This window comes from Neospora caninum, chromosome II (assembly GCF_000208865.1).
Source record: "Neospora caninum Liverpool complete genome, chromosome II".
Classification (NCBI taxonomy): Eukaryota; Apicomplexa; class Conoidasida; order Eucoccidiorida; family Sarcocystidae; genus Neospora; species Neospora caninum.
The window spans coordinates 185,911-204,553 of NC_018387.1; the positions used below are offsets into that span (position 1 = coordinate 185,911).

Below are 18,643 nucleotides of genomic sequence, written 5' to 3' on the forward strand. Positions count from 1 at the left end.
CTATAGTAGGTACGAGTGGGAAATAGAAGTGGCGAGTCGGGTTCGCGTCCACAGTAGGAAAAAAGCACTGCGTTTTCTCCCACGCCTGCGTTTTCTCCCGCACCTTCCCCCTTCCACTTTCCCGTACATGCTGCTTCGTTTATGTAACACTGTTCTCGCCAGAATTCCCGCTTCCTGATTTACACCGATCAGACACGCGTCTCGCACTAGCCACACGTTCGCTACGGGCACAAAAAAGAGGCGTACAAGGAGACACATGCTTGGCTTTGGAAAAGGGACCGACATCGAGCCAGTCCATCGAAACCTCCAAACCGATCCAGTTGAAAAACCAAACAAATGAGGAACCTGTGCGTCGCCTCGTCCCTCGACATGCACATCCAGCACGCCACGGCTCTCTCATTCGAATCTGCCATTCCGAGAAAGAACGTCGTTATTGCTGTGGGCGTGCAGTTGAAAAAGCTACGACATCGTAGACATATACATATACAGAAGGGAAGAGGCGATGCGGAGACTGTACACCGCCCTTCTTTTCTTTCGTACTGAATCTACACAGGCACTCCGTCTACGACACAGTACAGCTGTAAATCTAGTCCATTTGTACGCATCGTCAGAACGCGCTTTCTTCTGCTGGCCCCTGTGTATGGGGTTGCGTCTGCTACGCCTGACAAACAGGCAATGTAGCCACATACGAACACTTGAAAAGGCTCAGAGGTTCCCTCAGCAAACCGACACATTGCTCTTGAGACTGAGCAGCACTCCTGCCCTCTACATCAGGATCGTCACACGGTCGGCCCCCAGACGATCCACTGGGTTGCCGGTGGAGATACAGAAGAACTTTTGCCCGAGTTTGTTGTTGCGATCTCTCTGCGCGTTCGCCCGCGGGGCCTCTCAGCGAGTGAAGCGCCCAGAGGTTCCAGTAACTCGCCCGATCCCCGGTGTTGTTTCTCCCTGCGTCCGCAGGGCTTCGGCTGCTGCCACGGGGGCGTAATCGCGTTCATATTCGGGTGTCTAGACACCTCGAGAAACCACCCACGGTTCGCGAACTAGTGCCTCTCTTCTCCGCTCGCCTCTGCAGCTGTCTTCTCTGCAGCCGCAGGCGGCGACGGAGCTGGTTGAGGAACTGCAGCTGGAGACGCAGAGCTCGCAGGCAGGGAAGAAGCAGCATCTGCAGACGGGGAAGACGAGACGGGGTGCGTGGCTAGCTGAGGCTGCGGAGACACCTGAGGGTCGCTAGCCGCAGTGGGCTTCGGGCTCGCTGAATCGGGATGCAGTTTCTGTTCTCCGTGGGGGGCCGACTCCGCAGACGCTTTCTCTGCTGTCTCCGAGGGAGGGGACGCAGCTTTGCTTTCCGTTCCGTTCTTTTCAAGCGCGTCCTTTGTCTTGGAAGCCGGCGCAGAGCCTCGGGTGCCAGCACGGCCTTCGGCTCCCAGGAGGAACTCCGAGACCCGCGGGCCTGGGGTCAAAGGGGGACTTGGGAGTGGGTCCGGAAGCACCCCGGGGGGCGTGTGGGGTGCACGCCCGTTCGTGAAGTAGGGAACGTTGGCATTTGCAGTGACCACGTCGTAGCACTGCGTCGTTTTCAGGTTCAGCGCAGTTTCCAAGTACAGGCAATACCACATCATCGAGTAAATGCTCTCCACAAGGTTCTGGCCCAGTGCCTAAACAGAGAGATGCACGGAGGCGCAGAAAGAGAAAGAGAGAAAAAGATGGAGCAGGGAGAGCGATAAACACGCAGAGAGAAGAGACAGTGGCAAGGAAGAAACGGCGAGCGAGGAAAGCGAGGAACCAGCAGGGCCATGGCACCTCTGTCAGACACCCGGTCTAGCGGGGGGTGTGGGCACGGGCGACAAAAGCAAGTGAGCTGGAAGGAGGGCCCCAGCACACTTTAAAGGTTCGATCGCAATCCCAAAGACGTGGAAGCCAGAAAACGTACCCTCGCTTCCTTGAATACGGCGTCGAGAGAGAAGCCCAGGAATCGCATTTTGTAAGCAGCAGTCACCGCGCCTGTTCTATCTACGCCGTGGTGGCAGTGGATGACGGAAATGACGGGGACATCGTCAGTGAGAGAAACATCGTCATGTTCTCCATTTCCCCCCTTAGCTGCTGAGACACTGTCTCTCTGGGCGCCTTGGCCAGACTGCGCCTCGTTCGGAGAAGCGGAGAAAACCGACTTCCCATCCTCCGTTGTGAACACCGCGGCGTTCTCCTTCGCAGACACGTGAACCAATTGATGCAGAATGGAGACTTTCTGGTCCAAACCGTCGGCGTCCCAGTCAGTGAAGGTTCGTGCCAACGCCGTCCTCGACTGAGGCGTGTACATACACCGCAGCCACACACGCACACACCAGCCAAAAAGCACGAACGTTCAGCATGAGCGTCTCGAGAGCAGAGGCCTGCCTAGAGGAACAAAACGTGCAACCTGACACACATCGAAGGAGCGGATTCACCAGCGCACGCGTTGTCGCTTCGCCACCCTTCTCTTGCCTCGCCTTTTCGAAACCGGCCACGTGAAATCCAAGTTTACCTGACTTCCGGCGGGAAACACCACCGCCTCTTCAACCTCGACGCCGTCTGAGACCCTCTTCTTTGCGGGGCCTTTCATCACCCTGTGAAGCCGAATGTTTCTCTCACCTATTCTCTTTCTCGCCCTCTACCTCTCGCTTTCACTTTCGCGTTTCTCTGTCGTTTTCCCCTCCGAATCGCTTACGTCATCTGGAAGACGAAAGGGGTTAACGTTCTGCCCGAAGATCGGCCAGTGCACTGTCCCTACACCTGGGACGGGGCGCGCCTGGCAGGCCTCTCTCGCGATTTCGCACCGTTCGAGCAACTGAAAAAAAACCCGGCACGAGAGACAGCGAGAAATAGGAGGGGAACGCAGCCACGCGGACGATCCGGAAGCAGAGAGGAACGGCGAGAACAGTGAAAAGAAGAGGAGCGAGACCGAGGACGAAACACGAGGAAAAGCAGAAAGGAGACTGTCGCGGAGACAAAGAAGAGATGAGCAAACATCACCAGCTGCCACTCTTGAGTGTCTCGCCCGCTCCGAGTAGCTGTCTTCCAGCGACACGAAAAAACCGACACAGCTTGTCTCTTCTCCACCTTCTTCTTGACCCGGAAATCGCGCACTGTGTCTCTGAAGGTGCCCGCTGATACCTGTTTGCAGAAAAAACGGATGCATGTGTGAATCAACATGTGTGCAGACACTTCCCACCGAGCGACCGTCTCTCCAGCGGCTTTTTCATTCCCTCTTTGCTGGCTCCTGTACATACCGGACCGTTGTAACCGTCCCACTGCAACGTGAAGAACAGAATCTTTGCGCGCGCAGGCAGCTGGAGCCCGTTCCCCGCTGCCTGCTCCGCAGCAGCCATCTGGACCTTGTGGAGTGCCAGCGAGTCTGTAGAAACAAAAACATCGGGAAACTCTCTCGTCCCCACGTCGCAAGATTCCGCCTCCCTCGAAAAACGCGTGCGACGCCATTCCTGTTCTGTACACGGTGAACATGTTCATATTCATGCAGTTACCGCTGTACAGGGGTGGGAGCAGATCTGAATCTGTAAGCGGACATGCAGCCCCACTCGGCCCCATTCACGGATGCACGCATGCATATATATATATATATATGTAGACATATGTATGAAACGCACGAGAGTCAGAAGACAGAGGAGGGACGAGGAAGGTCAATTGGCTTCGGCGTTTGGAAAAAAGTTGCAAGTTTACTCCCCCACGCACCATTTCCGTGTCGAAATTTCCAGTTAGGATAGCGGAACGGAAGGAAAGACAAGCACGGAAAAACACGACTTACGTGTCTCGGAGTCGAGGGGCATCGACGACCGAAAGAGAAAATTTTTCGTCGTTGTATCCGCATCAATCATTCGCACCACGTTCGCTGAATCGCCAGCGCACAAACCCGTAGGAGCGCTTCGTGTTATGCAAAGTAATATATATATATATATATATGCATGCAAGCAAATATGATTCAAGCCTGTGCCACACACTTAGGAGTGTACCACACCTGGGTGTAGCACATAGCCATGTGTGCCGATTGTTTCTGTGGAGATGCACGGTATACATATTCTCGCATGCCCTTCTGTGGTTGACGCGTACAAATCTCTCTGCGACAAGGACCCAACTATGCGCTTTCCCTGGAAGCTGCTTGCTTCCTGCTGTCTCCTAGCCGATCGTCAACGGTCCTCCCCCCAATTCCACACGTACCAGAATGAGAAAAACTCGAGAGGAATTGAAGAAAGCAGTTTTTCTCCACATAAGCAGCAGCGGCGGACTTTAGTAGAGAAGGAAAGGCGCATTAAGCCATCCATGTTTTCTTCAGCAGAACTGATTCAGTGGAGTCGACTCCCTCAACCATACGCTGCAGAGGCGAGCGATTTCTGGGTGAACAGCCGAACCCGCCTTTGTTTCCAAAACTTCTGTTTCGACTTGTTCCACTCCGCAGAGAAGAGCAGAAGAAAAAAGGTCTTACCATCGAATCCGCCATAGAACGGATAGGCGCGGCAAGCTTCAGATCGATCAACGACGCAGGGGTCACCTTCAGTATGCCCGAGAAGGCCGGCTGAGAGGCGAGGAGAAAAAGGAAACAAACGAAAAGAGCATCACAGGAATGCCACCATCTTAGGTAGACGCATCATCTAGGTGAGTCTATATAAGCTTCCAATCTATGCACTAACGCTTACAGAACTGAACATGCATGCATCTATAATGAGACAGGTACGTGTCCATGGTTCCTTGCACCTAACCGAGAAGACGTCAATCTACTTGCACAGATTTACACGCACATGTAAACAAGAGCATGAATATGCACACATTTAGGTAACCTTACGTTGAGGAGTTCGACTGTAGAGAAAGTAGACAGATGCGGTTGCAATGAGGCCTCCCACGAGAAGGAAGACGAAGCGGCGGGATTTGGAGTCTGGTTGCGGGGTGCGACTGATCAAAGCGCTGTCTCCGTAGGCTTGTCCTGAAAAAGAAAACAGAGAGAAACACTCGTATCTGACTGCATGCAGACATCGAAGCGCAGTCTGACGGGAGGCTGAGGCGCTTAACGAAGACACCCGTCCTCTCCTCAGTAGACAGCCTGCGCAAGCAGCTGCGCTTCCGTCAAGGGACGAAACGCTCTCAAAAGACGGGCGACATGCAGGGAGAAGCCGACGCCGGCAGCCTCGGTGGGGGGGTCCCGGAAGTCGCTCTGGTGCGGGCTCCGCGTTAGCGTTTCATCATCTCGCGCACGCATAAGCCCAGGGACGTGTACGTACACTCCACAAAGACCTAAGACCGAGTCGAGATCCCCGCGGCCACATGCACTGGCCATGCAGTGGGTGACGTGCATCGGTGTCTGCCGCTCGAATCCGGTCTCCGCTTAAAGAGCTTTACAGGCAGACGGGGGAAGGAAGGAAACACCACTGATGCGACGAAGAAGGGATTTAAAAGACGGAGGAGTGGTGGGGGTACGTACCTCTGTACGCAACATCGTAAGGGGAATATCCCGAAATAGAGAATTCCCCATCGTCTCCTGGTGCGTCATTTCGGCTGTCTCCGCCCCCCAGCCAGCCGCCAGCAAAAGCAGATCGAAGCGCACTTGCGCGTGAAGAGGAGCCTTGGTGGAACGCGGCCACGTGAGGTTCCTGTTCAACGTTCAGCGGATCGCGCTGTCTCTGGCGTTCTGAGTAACTTCCGAGCTCCATCGTCGCTCGCGTGAAAGAGTGGAAAAAATCACGGCGCCAGTGCACTCCCTGGGTGTTTCTAGATTCGGGTAGGCAGGGCCCACGAGCAAGGCGAAAAGCGAGGGGGCGGAGTTAGAGCATCACTGCCTCGAGTTCAACCAAGGGAGCCTGGCCGGAAGCACCCGAGAACGTGGCGAGGTGGGGACTGCGGCGGGAAGGCGCAGAACTGCGCAGCGCCCGGAGAAAGCCGCAAGCGAGGGCAACGGAAATTAGAGAAATTAACTGGAGAGAGAAAGTCGCACAGAAAGGGAGAAATGGCCTCTTTGGGAACCCTAGTTCGCGAGCAAACGGGAAACCAGCGACGGTGCCCGTTTCAGGCCATGCAGTTCCGCCAATCTTTGGGTGGCGAAAAAGAAGCGATTCGGTTTGAGTACAAAGAACCGGAAAGAATCGATTGTGTGACACAGAAACGCCAGGAAAAGGACTGCGATGAAAACCTGCAGAACGAGAATCGGAGAAATACAAACGCAGAGACGGTAACCGAGAGCGGCGGGACGGAAAAGCTGGTGGTTCCCGATGCAGAAGTGAAGTTTTGTAGAGGAATAGGAGAAAAAACTGTGAGAAACTGCTTCGTGTGGAGAAAAAGAACGTGAAAAGGCACCCGAGAAGGCAACTTGAGTGCAAGTGCTATTTGGAGACACGAAAAAACGCGAAAAATGAAAAATCGAGGGAGGGCCCTGCTGCTCTTGCATGTCTGTGAGCAGTGGCAAAGACTGCTTGCGTGGTCACACATACGCAAAAAGCGAACCAGTCAGGAGCCGCCGTCGTGCCGTTATCGACGGCAATGGCAAACTGTTTGTCTCTTGCGACTAACTCAGTTCACCTGAGAGAGCTAAAGTCAACTTCTTGTTCGGGGAATAGAAAAGAGGGACCAGTGAGGGCGAGAGAAAGGCTCACCCAGAAGAAGACCTGGCACGACTCTTCTCACGGTGCTGTGCTCTCTCTCGGCCGCAGTGCTCTCTCGCTCCCAAACAGTTTCGCAGCTGCCCTCTCGGCTGGCGAAATTTTCCATCTGCGCATCTAAGTTGATACTCGGGTATATATTTTAGACGCTAACTTCCCCACCTTGATACTCTCCTTCCTGATGTTAGTCTGTACGGAATACTTGGGTTTGTCTACTTATACTAGCGATAATGGATTTGGTAATGGTCTGTTTATACTTACTGGTATACATTTCAGTCATGTCATTGTTGGTGCTATTTTGGGATTCTTTAACCCGTGTATTTATAGCTCGCCCCAGGGGGCACATGCTGCACGTATCCGGCTGCAACAGTTTCATCTTTTCCGTCGAAGGGCGTCTTTTCCCACACCGCGTCACTTCCTTGTTTTGCTGATGAGGAAGGGCCAGTCATGCATCTTTTCCCAGATACTTCATTTGCCTCCACAAGGCGTCCTCCGGACAAGATGAGGAGAGGCGAACGTGTCGGGTCAGGTCATCTCGTGGGAATCGTACAACGAGGGTCGTGGCTCCCCTGCCAGAGCAAGCGGGGCGAGGCTCGTCGTTTGTTCCTTTTGGGGCTCATGCTTCACTGAGTAGACTATGTTTAGGCGCTACAGTTGCCCTTGCTTCGAGTTTCGTGGATATGTGTTTGCGGGAAGCTGGAATCGCGTCCGAGCGTATTTTGTGTTCAGCACGAGTGGAGTTGCTTCAACAGGAGCAAATGTCGTCGGTGAGTAGTGTAGGCAGCTTTGATTCTGACTCTTGCTGCTATGTAGAGGAATCTTTTCAGGCAATTCGAAACGATGATTTGCAGAGCAGTTTTGACGCCTCCCCTAGAGTAGAATCTCCACGGAAAAACTCCCCGGTTACGGTTATCCGCTGCCTCCAATTCAAGAGCTAGTCAGTCTTTTGCAGTCCACCTTCGGTGAAAAATCCACTGCTAACACTTTCATAACTGGGTAGAAGTCGAAACGAAGGTGGTCGGTGTCGCCTGACGAGGACACGTGTTCAGAGGGACTGTTTCACAGCAATCGCGGCCCACCAAAACGAAACGGTCACTCGGCGGTTTGCTGAACTCCATCCCCTACCGCACTTTTTGAGGGCAAACAGCCTCTCCGTTCCTGTAGTTGAGCGTTGTGTTTCAGTTCATAGGCGCGCGAGGATGCTTTCTCAGCGTCTGCAGTGTTCAGAAGATGGCATCGGCAAAGGCGTCCAGAAAAAACAGTTTGTGTCTTCCCGAAAGTACGAGCTTTCAAAATCTCTAGGACAAGCGTGCAACGACTCTGAACAGAAAGTTGCATACACTACTCATTTGCTGCGACGTACTCTTTGCGCCCCCAGCTACGGGCCGAACAGGCTGCACAGTACATACCTATTTGTAAATGGGCTGGCAGGGCGACGGTAAGCTGTGCTACGGGTATTGCGATACGTATGACAGAAAGCATTGCACACGTATCGTTTCCCGCTTGTCGCTACACATAGGCGCTACGAGTCGAGAAAAAAACAACGTACTGAGCAGTTGCTACGGTACTGTGGGAACTAAAGTAATGGAGCTCGCGAGGCGGTTGCCGTTCTGGCTGTTTATGATAGATTAGCACTCTCAGCACGAAGACAAGGGGAAATACACCCGACGCGTTCGGAGAATCCAACATCAAGTTTCCCTGTTTTATCTGCAAGGGCAAGACCACGGAGGACATGGAACACAGGTGGTTTGCAGTGTACTGGCTCGTACAAGGGAGGGCACATCTTCATCACTATGGGACACCACTACATTTTAGCGTCAGACGTTGCCGAGGGCACGAATGACAATTAAAATTATAAATGCAACAAGCCAGTAGTGGTTTCTCAAGATTTTGGGCCACGTAAGACTTCATGGGCCAGGGGATGGGGGCCTTGTCTCTCAACGGGATTCGGTCACATGCTCTTTCGCTCCGCAGTCAAAAACATCAGCCGCTTGAGTTCGCTCGGAAAGACAATGAAACCCGAAGAGCGAAGAAGAAAAGGGGTGAGCTACAGGGCGGCATTTCACTCTCTCAATGCCTCGACCGTTTCAATCGCGAAGCCGCATCCTAAAATAATAAAGATTTAAAACTACCGAAAGAAGTGCTCGACAATGCTGCATATGGCGTTGAATGTTGACCGACCAAGGAACTACAAAATACATGAGACAAGCAGACACGCGCATCTTCCTGTGTCTCCGTTGCTTCATGACATCACAGTATAAAACATGATATATATATATATATATACATACATACGAAAAAGCCGAGAATCACGGTCGCGGAGGCTGCCTCCGTTGCTAGGACTGCTGTTGCAGATGTTCGCGACTGCGTCAAGCTTTGTTTCTCAAACTTTTAAGAGGACCACTTTGTCGAACTGGTTTTGTGTGCACGGTAATGAGTTACCTCGAGGCGACAAACACCTCTGCTTGTTGTGAGTGCGCCGGCGTCTTCAGAGAGTTGGGAATAGAGAAAAACTGACCACTTTTTTCCCAGACACAGACCAATCACTGCCAGCGGCACTAGATACAACCTCCTTCCACAGCTTGAAAATAAGATCTCAGTGGTCAGAGTTCAGGCCCTGCGTCTGGAACCATTCAGCAAGCGCCTGTTTGGCGAACAAATATGTGTAAGACTATTATGCAGTTTCCACGAGGTGCGAGAACGTGTGGCGCAGATGTTAGTCTGACAGTGGAGCTGAATTTGTTGCTTTCCGGTATGAACCCCGCATCACTCTATCTCCACCGATTTCTCGGTGGACGACTTAGTTCTCGGTCTAGAGCCTCCGCTCTTTTTGTTGCCACAGGTCGAATGGAAACAGACGGAACCAACCACGTACGTTTGAGAGACTTCACCCGCATCAAGTTTGTGTACCCCTAATGCCCACACAGTATCGCGGACACACGCAATATGCTGTAGCGCCCCAACGGGCAATATGGATGTGGAAGAAACAAAATTTCCAACTCGAGCTGTGCCAGGTATTCTGTATGGAGGGATAGCGCGACTGAAGGTACCAACGCCACCTGTTTCACGAATGCAAGGAGATATGCCCGAGTGAAGGTCCCAAGATACCGGAAGGTATTTTGAATATGATTCAACAAGTAGGGTGAGACAAGTTGCGTACTGTCGGAGCCCGAGGTTTACCCCTAAACATAGGTCTACAAAATGGAGTTTCCACAGAACCCAGACTGGATTTCCACGCGCCAGGAAACTGCGACAGCCGCGGGGGTCTAACGGTGAAAACCCGCCAAATAGTGCAGGGACACCGGGTTGAAAAAATGCACACGCCTGGTTGTTCGTTGCCAGTGTTCTAACTGATCTGCCCACATCGGAGGGGCGAACTCCTCTTAGAACGCGTGCCTGTTTAAGGTGGAGGAAACCCGCGGTGAAACGCATTCTCGCAAATGATCGAACCTCTGCAATTGATTTCACACACTGTGGGGAATCCCAAAGGCTTTCCTGAATGACAAGGCAGTGCCTCGTACATTTGTTGCGGCTTGAAGTTTGAGACAGGATAGAGGACAGTCTTGGCTAGGAATGCCTTCGGGCTAGGTAAGCATGAATTCTGACGTTCTTGAATCCAGGAACTGAATCGCAAAAATTAAGGTTTGGATGTGTCTTCCGGCAGCAGAGAACCGCTCTAGTTTTGAGTCGCGCGGGTGTTTCGGCTTTGGGGGTGCTGCAGCCGATGGAAGTGGACAAACCCTCAAAACCCTAGAAACAGCCGCAAGATGCGCTGATCGCGTCTTCGCTACCTAACACCTCAGAGTTCCCTGCTCTTTTTTTAAGAGGACGGTACTTTTTCAGGGGCCTGGTGTCTTGAACGAGCAAGGACGCCAAGGCGGGTAGGGGGCCGGTTAACTTCACCGCCGTGCGAGGATTTCGTGCATTTTGAGCCATGCCTGTGGTGTGTCTTCAGTTGCGGCGTTCTTTCCATCGCTCGAGTCATTCTATGAATGGAAGTTTTACGCTGGCATTCTCTGAAAAAACGCTTCACCTCGTGAAAGCGCTCCTTTGGCATTCGTCCAGTTTTCCCGACGACTGTTTGAAGCCTCAAGCAGCGCACTCAAAATTCGGCGTCCACCTCTCCCGCCTGTCTCTTGTTGTGGCGGTTCTTTATATGCGCCACGACTGGACGACGGAAAGACGAGCGAACGCGCTTCCGGAGGCACAGACAGGATAGAAGTTCGTTCAGCCGAAAGACGTTTTCGTTTTCTGTCTGGACGAGAGGTCGGATAAGTCTCGGCGTTTTTTACGGCGAGTGCTTCGTTTTCTGTCCTCGACAGTCAAGATAACGCGTTGAGTTCGCGAGGGAGGCCGCAGCGGGACGGTGAACCGGCTGCCTGTGAACTTTCCAGCGTCGCCCGTCGGGTCTCAGGGGTGCCTCAAGACTCGTGCTGGGCGATGACCCAGCTTGTTTTTTTTTGAGGGTGCCTGGGCATTCCACCGCGGATTCTTTCCTCGTGAAGACAGCGACTGGGCGTTTTCTTCTCTTTCTGCTGCTGAAAGACATCTGCAGACGCGTCCTACACCTCTTTAGAACTTTGGAATTTTCTTGAATTCCGCGTACTCTGCGCTAGGTGATCGCGGCGCAAGCTGTCTGTGGCCTTTCCTGGCACAACGCGGGCGCCTGCGGGTGTCGCGTGCTACACTTATAGAGTCCTTCACCCTGGAAAGAATCTCCACTCCGCTGCCACGCGCACGAAGCCTGGATTCCATCCGGGAAAAAGTCCGTCAGAATTGAAGTTGGCGACTCTCCAGCTTTTCATTAAGGCCAACTGGGACCGGCCTTGGTTTTTTCTTGGGCGCCACCGTTGAGGGTGCCGTGTCTTGTCGCGTGGGTCATCCGCCAACTTTTCTATGCCTTGTACGCTGTGCGTGTCTTGAGAATATGTGTGTAGCTACATAGCTGCAGCTTGTATCCCGGCCCATGCTGGCCCCCAAGGTCTCAAATTTACTGCCAGAGTTCAGTATATGAGTTCGTACCAACGACGCCGTCCATGACCCTGTTCCCTCGCTGTCCGAAGTGACGAACCTGATTCAGGAAAACTCGACTCTCACCGCTTTGTGGGAAGTCGCCAGTAGACCAACGCGCGACAGATAGACCTTGCCCTACTAACGCGAATTGTCCAGAGGAGTCGGAAAGACGTAGGTCCACTTGTGTGACCGGTTCACGGTTCCAGAATTTCCAAGGTTTTCCAGCATTTTTGTTGCGACTGACCAAGACATTCTCGCAAACGCTGTCGAGACGCTGCTGGCTCAGGCGGTGGGCCCCGGCGACTCCGCCCGAGCTCGACTTTGACAACGATATTGAAGTTGCAATCTCCCTGACGCCAGACTGTCTCTATGAAACACACACATTTGGGCGCGTAGGAGGTCTCGAGGGCGATTGGCACTTTCCTAACCACGTCAATGGAGGACTCTTCGGAGCCTTTCTCGCCGCCCGGGTTGCCGGTCAACGGCGCCAGTATGCCAACATCCAGGCACAATGGAGCGACACAAGCTCTTTCTCCCGGCAACTCTGCTACACTGCCGCAAACCCCGTCAGCCCCAACCAGCAGAGGAACTTCCATTTTGCAGGAGGCGCCGGCTGGGCTTAGAGGTGAACCGGGTCTTGTGACGCGAGTGAATGCCGCGCAAACGATGGACCCGACAACGGCGAATGCGGACGATTCGGAGACCGTGCTTTCTGCCATGGCCACACTCTTTGAATCTCTTAACGAGGTTCACCTTGAAGGCGAAGCAGAGCCGTGGAAACCTTCCATCAAAGCCGGAGATGGATTCAAAGCGTGCAAGCAATTCCTATGTGCACTGGTAAGGGTCACGCGAAGCGAGCGCGTCCACATGTGCGCCGTTCCGTGCCACAGAAGTATCTCGGTTTCCGAGATTGACCTGGTCAGCCGCAGTCTCGTGAGAAACAACCTAGTCAGTGATTGCTCCGGCTGCTGGCGAACATTTTTCTGTCTTCGGTTTCCAGAAATTGCTGAATCCCTTGCCTCTGTGTTTCGCCAGTCGGCCGCTGCAGACGCACTGCAAATCCGACCCCAAAGCCGCGAATACCGCCACCAATTCACGAAGAACTATCGTGCGCTGTTTCCCGACCAACGGCGCCACTACAGAGTAGATGTCCTGGAGGCATCGCAGGAAGGGTACGGTGACTCCGCGCATTCTACTACGCCTGCTCACTGATACCTCTGTGGACTTCCGGCTGCTGGCCTTGCTATGGCGTGCTATTCCCTTTCCGGCCTTGCGGGATGTGCGCAGCACCAGGCCACCGATCCACGATCTTCTACCTTGGGCATTGATTTTACGCTTAGACTCTCTGCTTGACGGGAGATGTGCACCAGTTAGACCTCGCGACACGAAAGACTACACGGTGCACGAGCGTTTTTTTGAGTTGCGTATTCTAGCGCCCGCTCGCGAACTACACTTTCGGAGCCCGACTCTGATTGGCAAGCTGTGGTTTTCCGGTCGCTGCTCTTGCGTTGCAGGTACACATTGATCTATGTAAACGGCGAGAGGTTCGACTTCCACTCGTCCGTCATCGAGAGCGGCGTTAATTTCAAGCTGGCGTGGATTAATACCATAGAGAAGGTAAATGGATCCGCCGAGCCGGACGCTCGCTTTCTCCGTTTCCCTTTTCTTGCGGGTCTGGTCCTACATCAGTGGTTCTACTTGCTGATCATTTGTCAACTTTAAGGCCGGTATGGCCCGCATTTCTACTGCGAAAAATATCTGCACACGTCTTTGTTTTGACCGATCGCCATCCCAGGTTCTTGCCCTCTCCGTTTTGCCTTTTCAGCTCCACCAGCTCCAGCGCCAGGATTTGGTCACCTACCAGTACTGGCGTTCAGAGCTGGTCCCCGTTTTGGTGGACTTAGATTGCAAATGGGCAGATTTCGAGCAGGAGTACATTCTCGAGCTCATTCAGATCGAGAGGAAGGCGCGTCGCTACGTCATGGACGTGATATCGCTCGAAAACCAGCTGATTTACCTCGACAGCTCCGTCGCGACCCTCGTCGCCAAAGGAGACGCAAGCGTGCAAACTGCTCACCTTCATATTTGGCAGCAGTGGCAGTCGTGTCGGCGGGAATATGTCAAGAAAATGTTTAGGTTGAACTCGATCGCAAACTACCGCAGAAAAGGCCGAGGGGACCTTGACCTGAGTGTCCTCGAGACGGCCGAAAACATCATCAAAACGAGCGGTAAGTGTGTTTTGAGTCTGTGCGAACTCAGAAGCGGTCGCCAGCAAAGAACACAGGCTTTCAGCTGAAGTCTGACTCCGATTTCCTGTGTGTTGTGCTTTGCGGCCGCAGAGTCTCAGCCTGGACATGTGTACGAGTGCGTGTCGAGCATCGCCGGCTCCTGCGTGGCAAGCTTCAACGACTTCCGAAAGTGAGTTGCTTGCGCCAACGCGTGCAGAGATGACTTCGCTTGCCGCCGGCCTTCTTCGCATGCTGTCAGCGTTTTGCATCGCACATTCTCTACAAAACTGTTGTTTGTTAGCGTCCTACGCCTTGGCGTGTCTCGCCCTCAAATTCCTCCTGTCCACGTGTTGCCTGACCGCGAGTGGATTGTCGGAAATTCTGTCTCTCCTGTCTCGACCCTTAGGCACATCACTGAGCTGGCGCAGACTCCCGAGAGAATTGATCCACACCTTTGCAACAACGTGGCCCTCGTCAATCACCTTGTTCGCGTCGAGGAGACCTGGGAGCTGGCCCAGAAGTATTTGATGGATGCCCAGCGCCTTCGGAATGTGATCCACATTGTTGACTTCATTGTTGCGGTCGTGAAGACCCAGAAGGCCATTCTCGCGATTCTGAACCCGAGCTCGTCCTCGAGTCCAAATGCAGGAGGCTCGTCTGGCGCAGAGAGTTCGAAGCCTTGCAAAGACTCCAACCAAACGGTTGCGGGCGCAAGTCCCTTCCCGGGCGCAGGCGGCCCCAACCTGGCTTTGCCAGCGAGAGGCAACGAACAAGGAACGGAGGAGGGTGCTCGCAGCGCTTCGCTCGGCTACACAGATTCCCTCTCGAACGGAAAACAGGTGGGCTCCCCGGAAGCGAAACCCGCATCTGTCCAAGACAGTCCCCTGGGCGGCGGACCAGCCTCTTGCTCCTCTATCAGGGCGACAAATCTTTCTCGACATCGGACCAGCAGCTCGCACGGAGCCGACAAACGGGAGACACTCGAGGAAAAACTGATCGCTTGCGACGTCGAAGCTTTTCTTGCAGTAAGTTTGCGTGAGAAGCTGCATCCAAGTGACGGCGCCCGTGTGACCCTGTCTGGCGAAGCTGGTTCAAGTGAACAACCCATCTATCAGTGCAGTTTTCCCTCGGGTGATGCCACAGCGCCGACAAAAGATTTAGAGCATACCGATAAAAGACAAGGTGTGCCCGAAATAGACTCATGGATATACTGAGTGTTCTCGCAAACATGCTAACACAATAGAACTTGGATCTGGTAAACACAGACATTCAAGACCTAAACCAGTAGTCCAACGTGCCGAAGCAGCCGGTGGCTGTGCACACACAACGGATGAGCAGCGCCAGCGAGGGCCTCTGAGAGACGAGTTGTCGCGGGTGTCTGACCTTTTTTTGTTCTGTGACTCGAGAAGGTCTTCTCGGATCTTGCTCAGGCGGAGAACGCGTTTCCGGTTTCCCCGGCCCTAATTTTTTTGCCGCCTTTTGCGTGTGCTTGGGTGCCCTCACTTGCCTCCGCAGCTCCCTCGCTTCGTTTGCTTGTACTACCTCCTGGATCCAATCCACCGGTCTCAGATTCTTCAGCAGTTTCTTCCTCACTACTTCGTCGAGTCTACGTCCACTGCAGATCCGATGTCTGACATTCCGGACGACTCCTGCGGGCAAAAGCCCGTTCAACTGTCTGACTGTGTCTCTTCGCTCACGAAGTTCACCTCTTCTCTGTCCGCTCTGCAAACACCGGCGCCAGACTGCGGCAACGCACGGCTGCTACACGGCACCGAAAACTCGTCTGCTTCTTCGGCCTCGTCTTCCCAAAGTAATATCTCTGTCTGTCCACCACCTGACCAGCGACATTCGACAACTCCCCCCGACACCGACGGTCCTGAGGCCGCTGGCGTTGCGGCGCTGCAACGCCACGGAAGTGCTTCGATGGAGGACAACGAAGACTGCCCAATGGACGCCCAAGGCGGCGAAATGAACCATCCGACGGGAATGGAAACTCGCGAAGACTTTCGTTTCCTGAGCTCTTTCTCTGGAGATGCCACAACCACGCGCGCCCCGTCGCGATTCAGTTCCCAGCTGGGAGAAGAAAGCTCTTCATTTTCTTCCTCGTCGTCTGCCTTTCCTTCTGCCCCTCCTGCCTCGTCTTCCACTGAGTGGCCTACGATGCCTGTCAAACCTTCTCCGGGCGTCTCTCCCGACATTGCAGGTGCTGTCCATTCACCCCCCATGGAGACAGAGTCGGACGTGTCTACCATGTGCGGCTCCATACTTCGGGATAGTGTCAGCAGCACTTCTGCTCTTCAACAGAGTGCACGAGAGATCCGACTGGGCGCCGGCGTCCGAGAGACTGAAGACGAGAACGTCGACCTCTCTGCAACTCGAGGGCCAGCAACTGAAGAGAGGGGTGCTGTATCTAGCCACCTTTGCGCCTCTGACCACGATCCCGCAAGGTCCCCTTCCCCCCGCGCGTCAAGCCTAGGAAATGCCACGGGGGTGGGAGTTTTCCAGCAGAGGAAAGGCCAAAGAGTTTTCTTCTGCAACTCCCAGACGAGCGGATACGCTCAGGGAGCCTGCGCTCCTCTCTCGCTAGGTAATGGCCAGCTTGACGGGGCGCAGACGTGGATTCAGCAGCAAAGCCTGAAGACCCGGTACATCCTCTCGAAAGTCCCTCCGGGGCTGCGAAAAATGGTGAAGACCTGGCTGGTTTTGCAGTCCTGGCTCAGATCAGAAGGCCTTGAGGACTGCAAGGAAGCATGGCTCTGTGTCATAGCCAGACTCGCTGACAGCGACGACTTCAAACTTCTTCTCCAGAAATGGACAGGAGCAAATGTAAGCCTTGAGACGCGAGACCCAAAGAACTGCCTGCTCTCTCGGGCCTGCGCCGTGGCCCTATACCCCTTCTTGTGTCGCGCTAAAAAAAGTGCTGTTCCTCAGTCTTTCTGTGCCACTGGCTCTCGCCTCTGTAGACATCGGATCTTTGCTACCGGCAGTTATCTCGTGCTTGCTGGAGTGACTTTCCCGGAAGCTCCATTCAAGCACGGCAGCCCTTTTCTAGGCGACAGCAGTAGCGAGCGGCACTGTATGTGATTCTCCCTGTGGCCTCTGGATGCCTTTGCGTTGCAGCTTGTGGGCTTTCGCCACCAGCTGGAGGCGCTCTTCCAAGCTGTGGAAGAAATTTCCATGGCCCTCCAACGTTCCTCTCCCCAGGACTGGAACGAATTCCTTCAAGCGATCATTCAAGGCATCGAGCGAGATTCCCCTCAGCGCAGAAGCGTTTGCTGAAGGCGAGGCAGAACAGACGATGAACGCTCGAGAAGTTTCTCCGACAAAATGGATGTTTCGCCTAACCAGAAAAAGAATAGCGCTGCAGGGACTCGTCAAGCGGCTGCGTCCGTGACGACACAGGACGATTTCTAGTCAATTATTCTGTACAGAAAAAATATGCTCCACAACCCTTTCCCCCGCAAGAGTTTACAGATATGCATTTTTCAGGTATGAGTCTGTATAGTGTTTCTGTCAGTTTCTGACGCTGTGTGCCTTCGAAACTGGTTTCGTGTTCTTCGCGGTTCTTCCGTCTTTTTCCTCTCAATCATATCTGGCGTTTAATTTCCAAGTGTTGTGCAAGTAAGACCGTGACCGAAAAGCTTGTCTGTGGCGGCGCTCCTGACTCTACGCAGGCTTGGAGGCGCAGCGCCTGTTCTGATCTTGTTTCCTCGTTTGGAGAGCTGCATCGCTGTCTGGCCGCTGGTGATTGTTTCCTCTTCCTCTTGCCTGGTTCTCTTCTTAAATGTGTGAGGAAGACCATTCCGCTTCAATCCGTTGTCCTGCTTGGCGCGAACCGCTCTGGATCGCGATTCAAACCAGCACAAACAGTCGACTGCACTGCTTTCACGAGCAACCACCCCTTCTTAGCTTGTTGGACGAGTGAACGCTTTCTAAACACGCGCACGAGTTCTTTTGCTTCCAGTGTTCTCTCCCACATGATCCGTGCACGGGGCAAAGTGCAACCCACTCACGCATTGCTTCGCTAGAGAGTATGCCAAATTGCTAGAAGCAGGCGCAACAACGAAGCGACAAGTGGAAAGCTGTGCTTTTTAGCGTACAGTGTAGGCCTGCATGAATGCAGAGTTGCCGCTGCGCCGGCAGAAACACAACACGGAGCTGGCCAAATGCTCGCAAAGCCCACTGCCTTTACCCACTGATTCTTTGCTGTTCCAAACAGCTATCTTTTTTTCCGAATCTCTTTCTGTCGTCCGTCGCTGTGGAAGCCGGCGCGGCCTGGCCACTGACGAGGCAAACCACTCAGTTTTCCTAGAAAAGAATCGGTGCTAACAGCTTTGTCCTTTTAGAACATTCGTGTTCTGACGCAGCGGGGGCTCTTGGACCTCCGGGAGTTTCCCTTTCTTCTGGAGCAGTGCCGTTCCTACTTGGGCAGAGACATGGGAACGACAAGAACTCGTTTGCGAGGGTGGCGCGGAGAGCCTGTTTGACAAGAAGTTCTGGCTGATCGAGAAACTGCATTCCGATGTGTCTCCTTCTTCGTTTGAACGATGAGTCGGTTTGTTCATCCTGAGTGATAGACTACCGACAGGCACGCCGCTCGTGCCGCACACCATGTATCGTTCTGTACGTGGAACCCCCTGTGTTTACGGGTGAAAGACGACGCAAAGAACCGGAATCTCGCTTGCTGCGTTCGTAGGCAGAGAAAGACGTACCACTGCGAAATGAACTGCGTCTTGGGCACTTCGTTCTACGGTTTTTCTTTGT

The 18,643-nt window shown here is 53.6% G+C and overlaps 2 protein-coding genes across 2 annotated transcripts; one reads left to right on the top strand and one right to left on the bottom strand.

The window, feature by feature from the left end:
- Positions 1 to 1,043: 1,043 nt before the first annotated feature.
- On the bottom strand, positions 1,044 to 5,696 carry NCLIV_004810 (conserved hypothetical protein; the record flags this gene model as incomplete). Its single annotated transcript, XM_003879990.1, has 8 exons — positions 1,044 to 1,658; positions 1,934 to 2,305; positions 2,708 to 2,827; positions 3,270 to 3,394; positions 3,803 to 3,886; positions 4,478 to 4,567; positions 4,835 to 4,972; positions 5,468 to 5,696. The coding sequence occupies 8 exons, from the start codon at positions 5,694 to 5,696 to the stop codon at positions 1,044 to 1,046; spliced, it is 1,773 nt and encodes a 590-aa protein (XP_003880039.1).
- A 6,390-nt stretch (positions 5,697 to 12,086) lies between these two features.
- NCLIV_004820 (phospho-2-dehydro-3-deoxyheptonate aldolase,related) lies at positions 12,087 to 17,273 on the top strand (the record flags this gene model as incomplete). The annotated part of the gene is made up of 8 exons (XM_003879991.1): positions 12,087 to 12,488; positions 12,687 to 12,823; positions 13,166 to 13,268; positions 13,477 to 13,879; positions 13,991 to 14,069; positions 14,181 to 14,904; positions 15,395 to 16,705; positions 17,040 to 17,273. 8 exons carry the CDS (start codon positions 12,087 to 12,089, stop codon positions 17,271 to 17,273), a joined length of 3,393 nt encoding a protein of 1,130 aa, XP_003880040.1.
- Between the last annotated feature and the right edge of the window lie 1,370 nt (positions 17,274 to 18,643).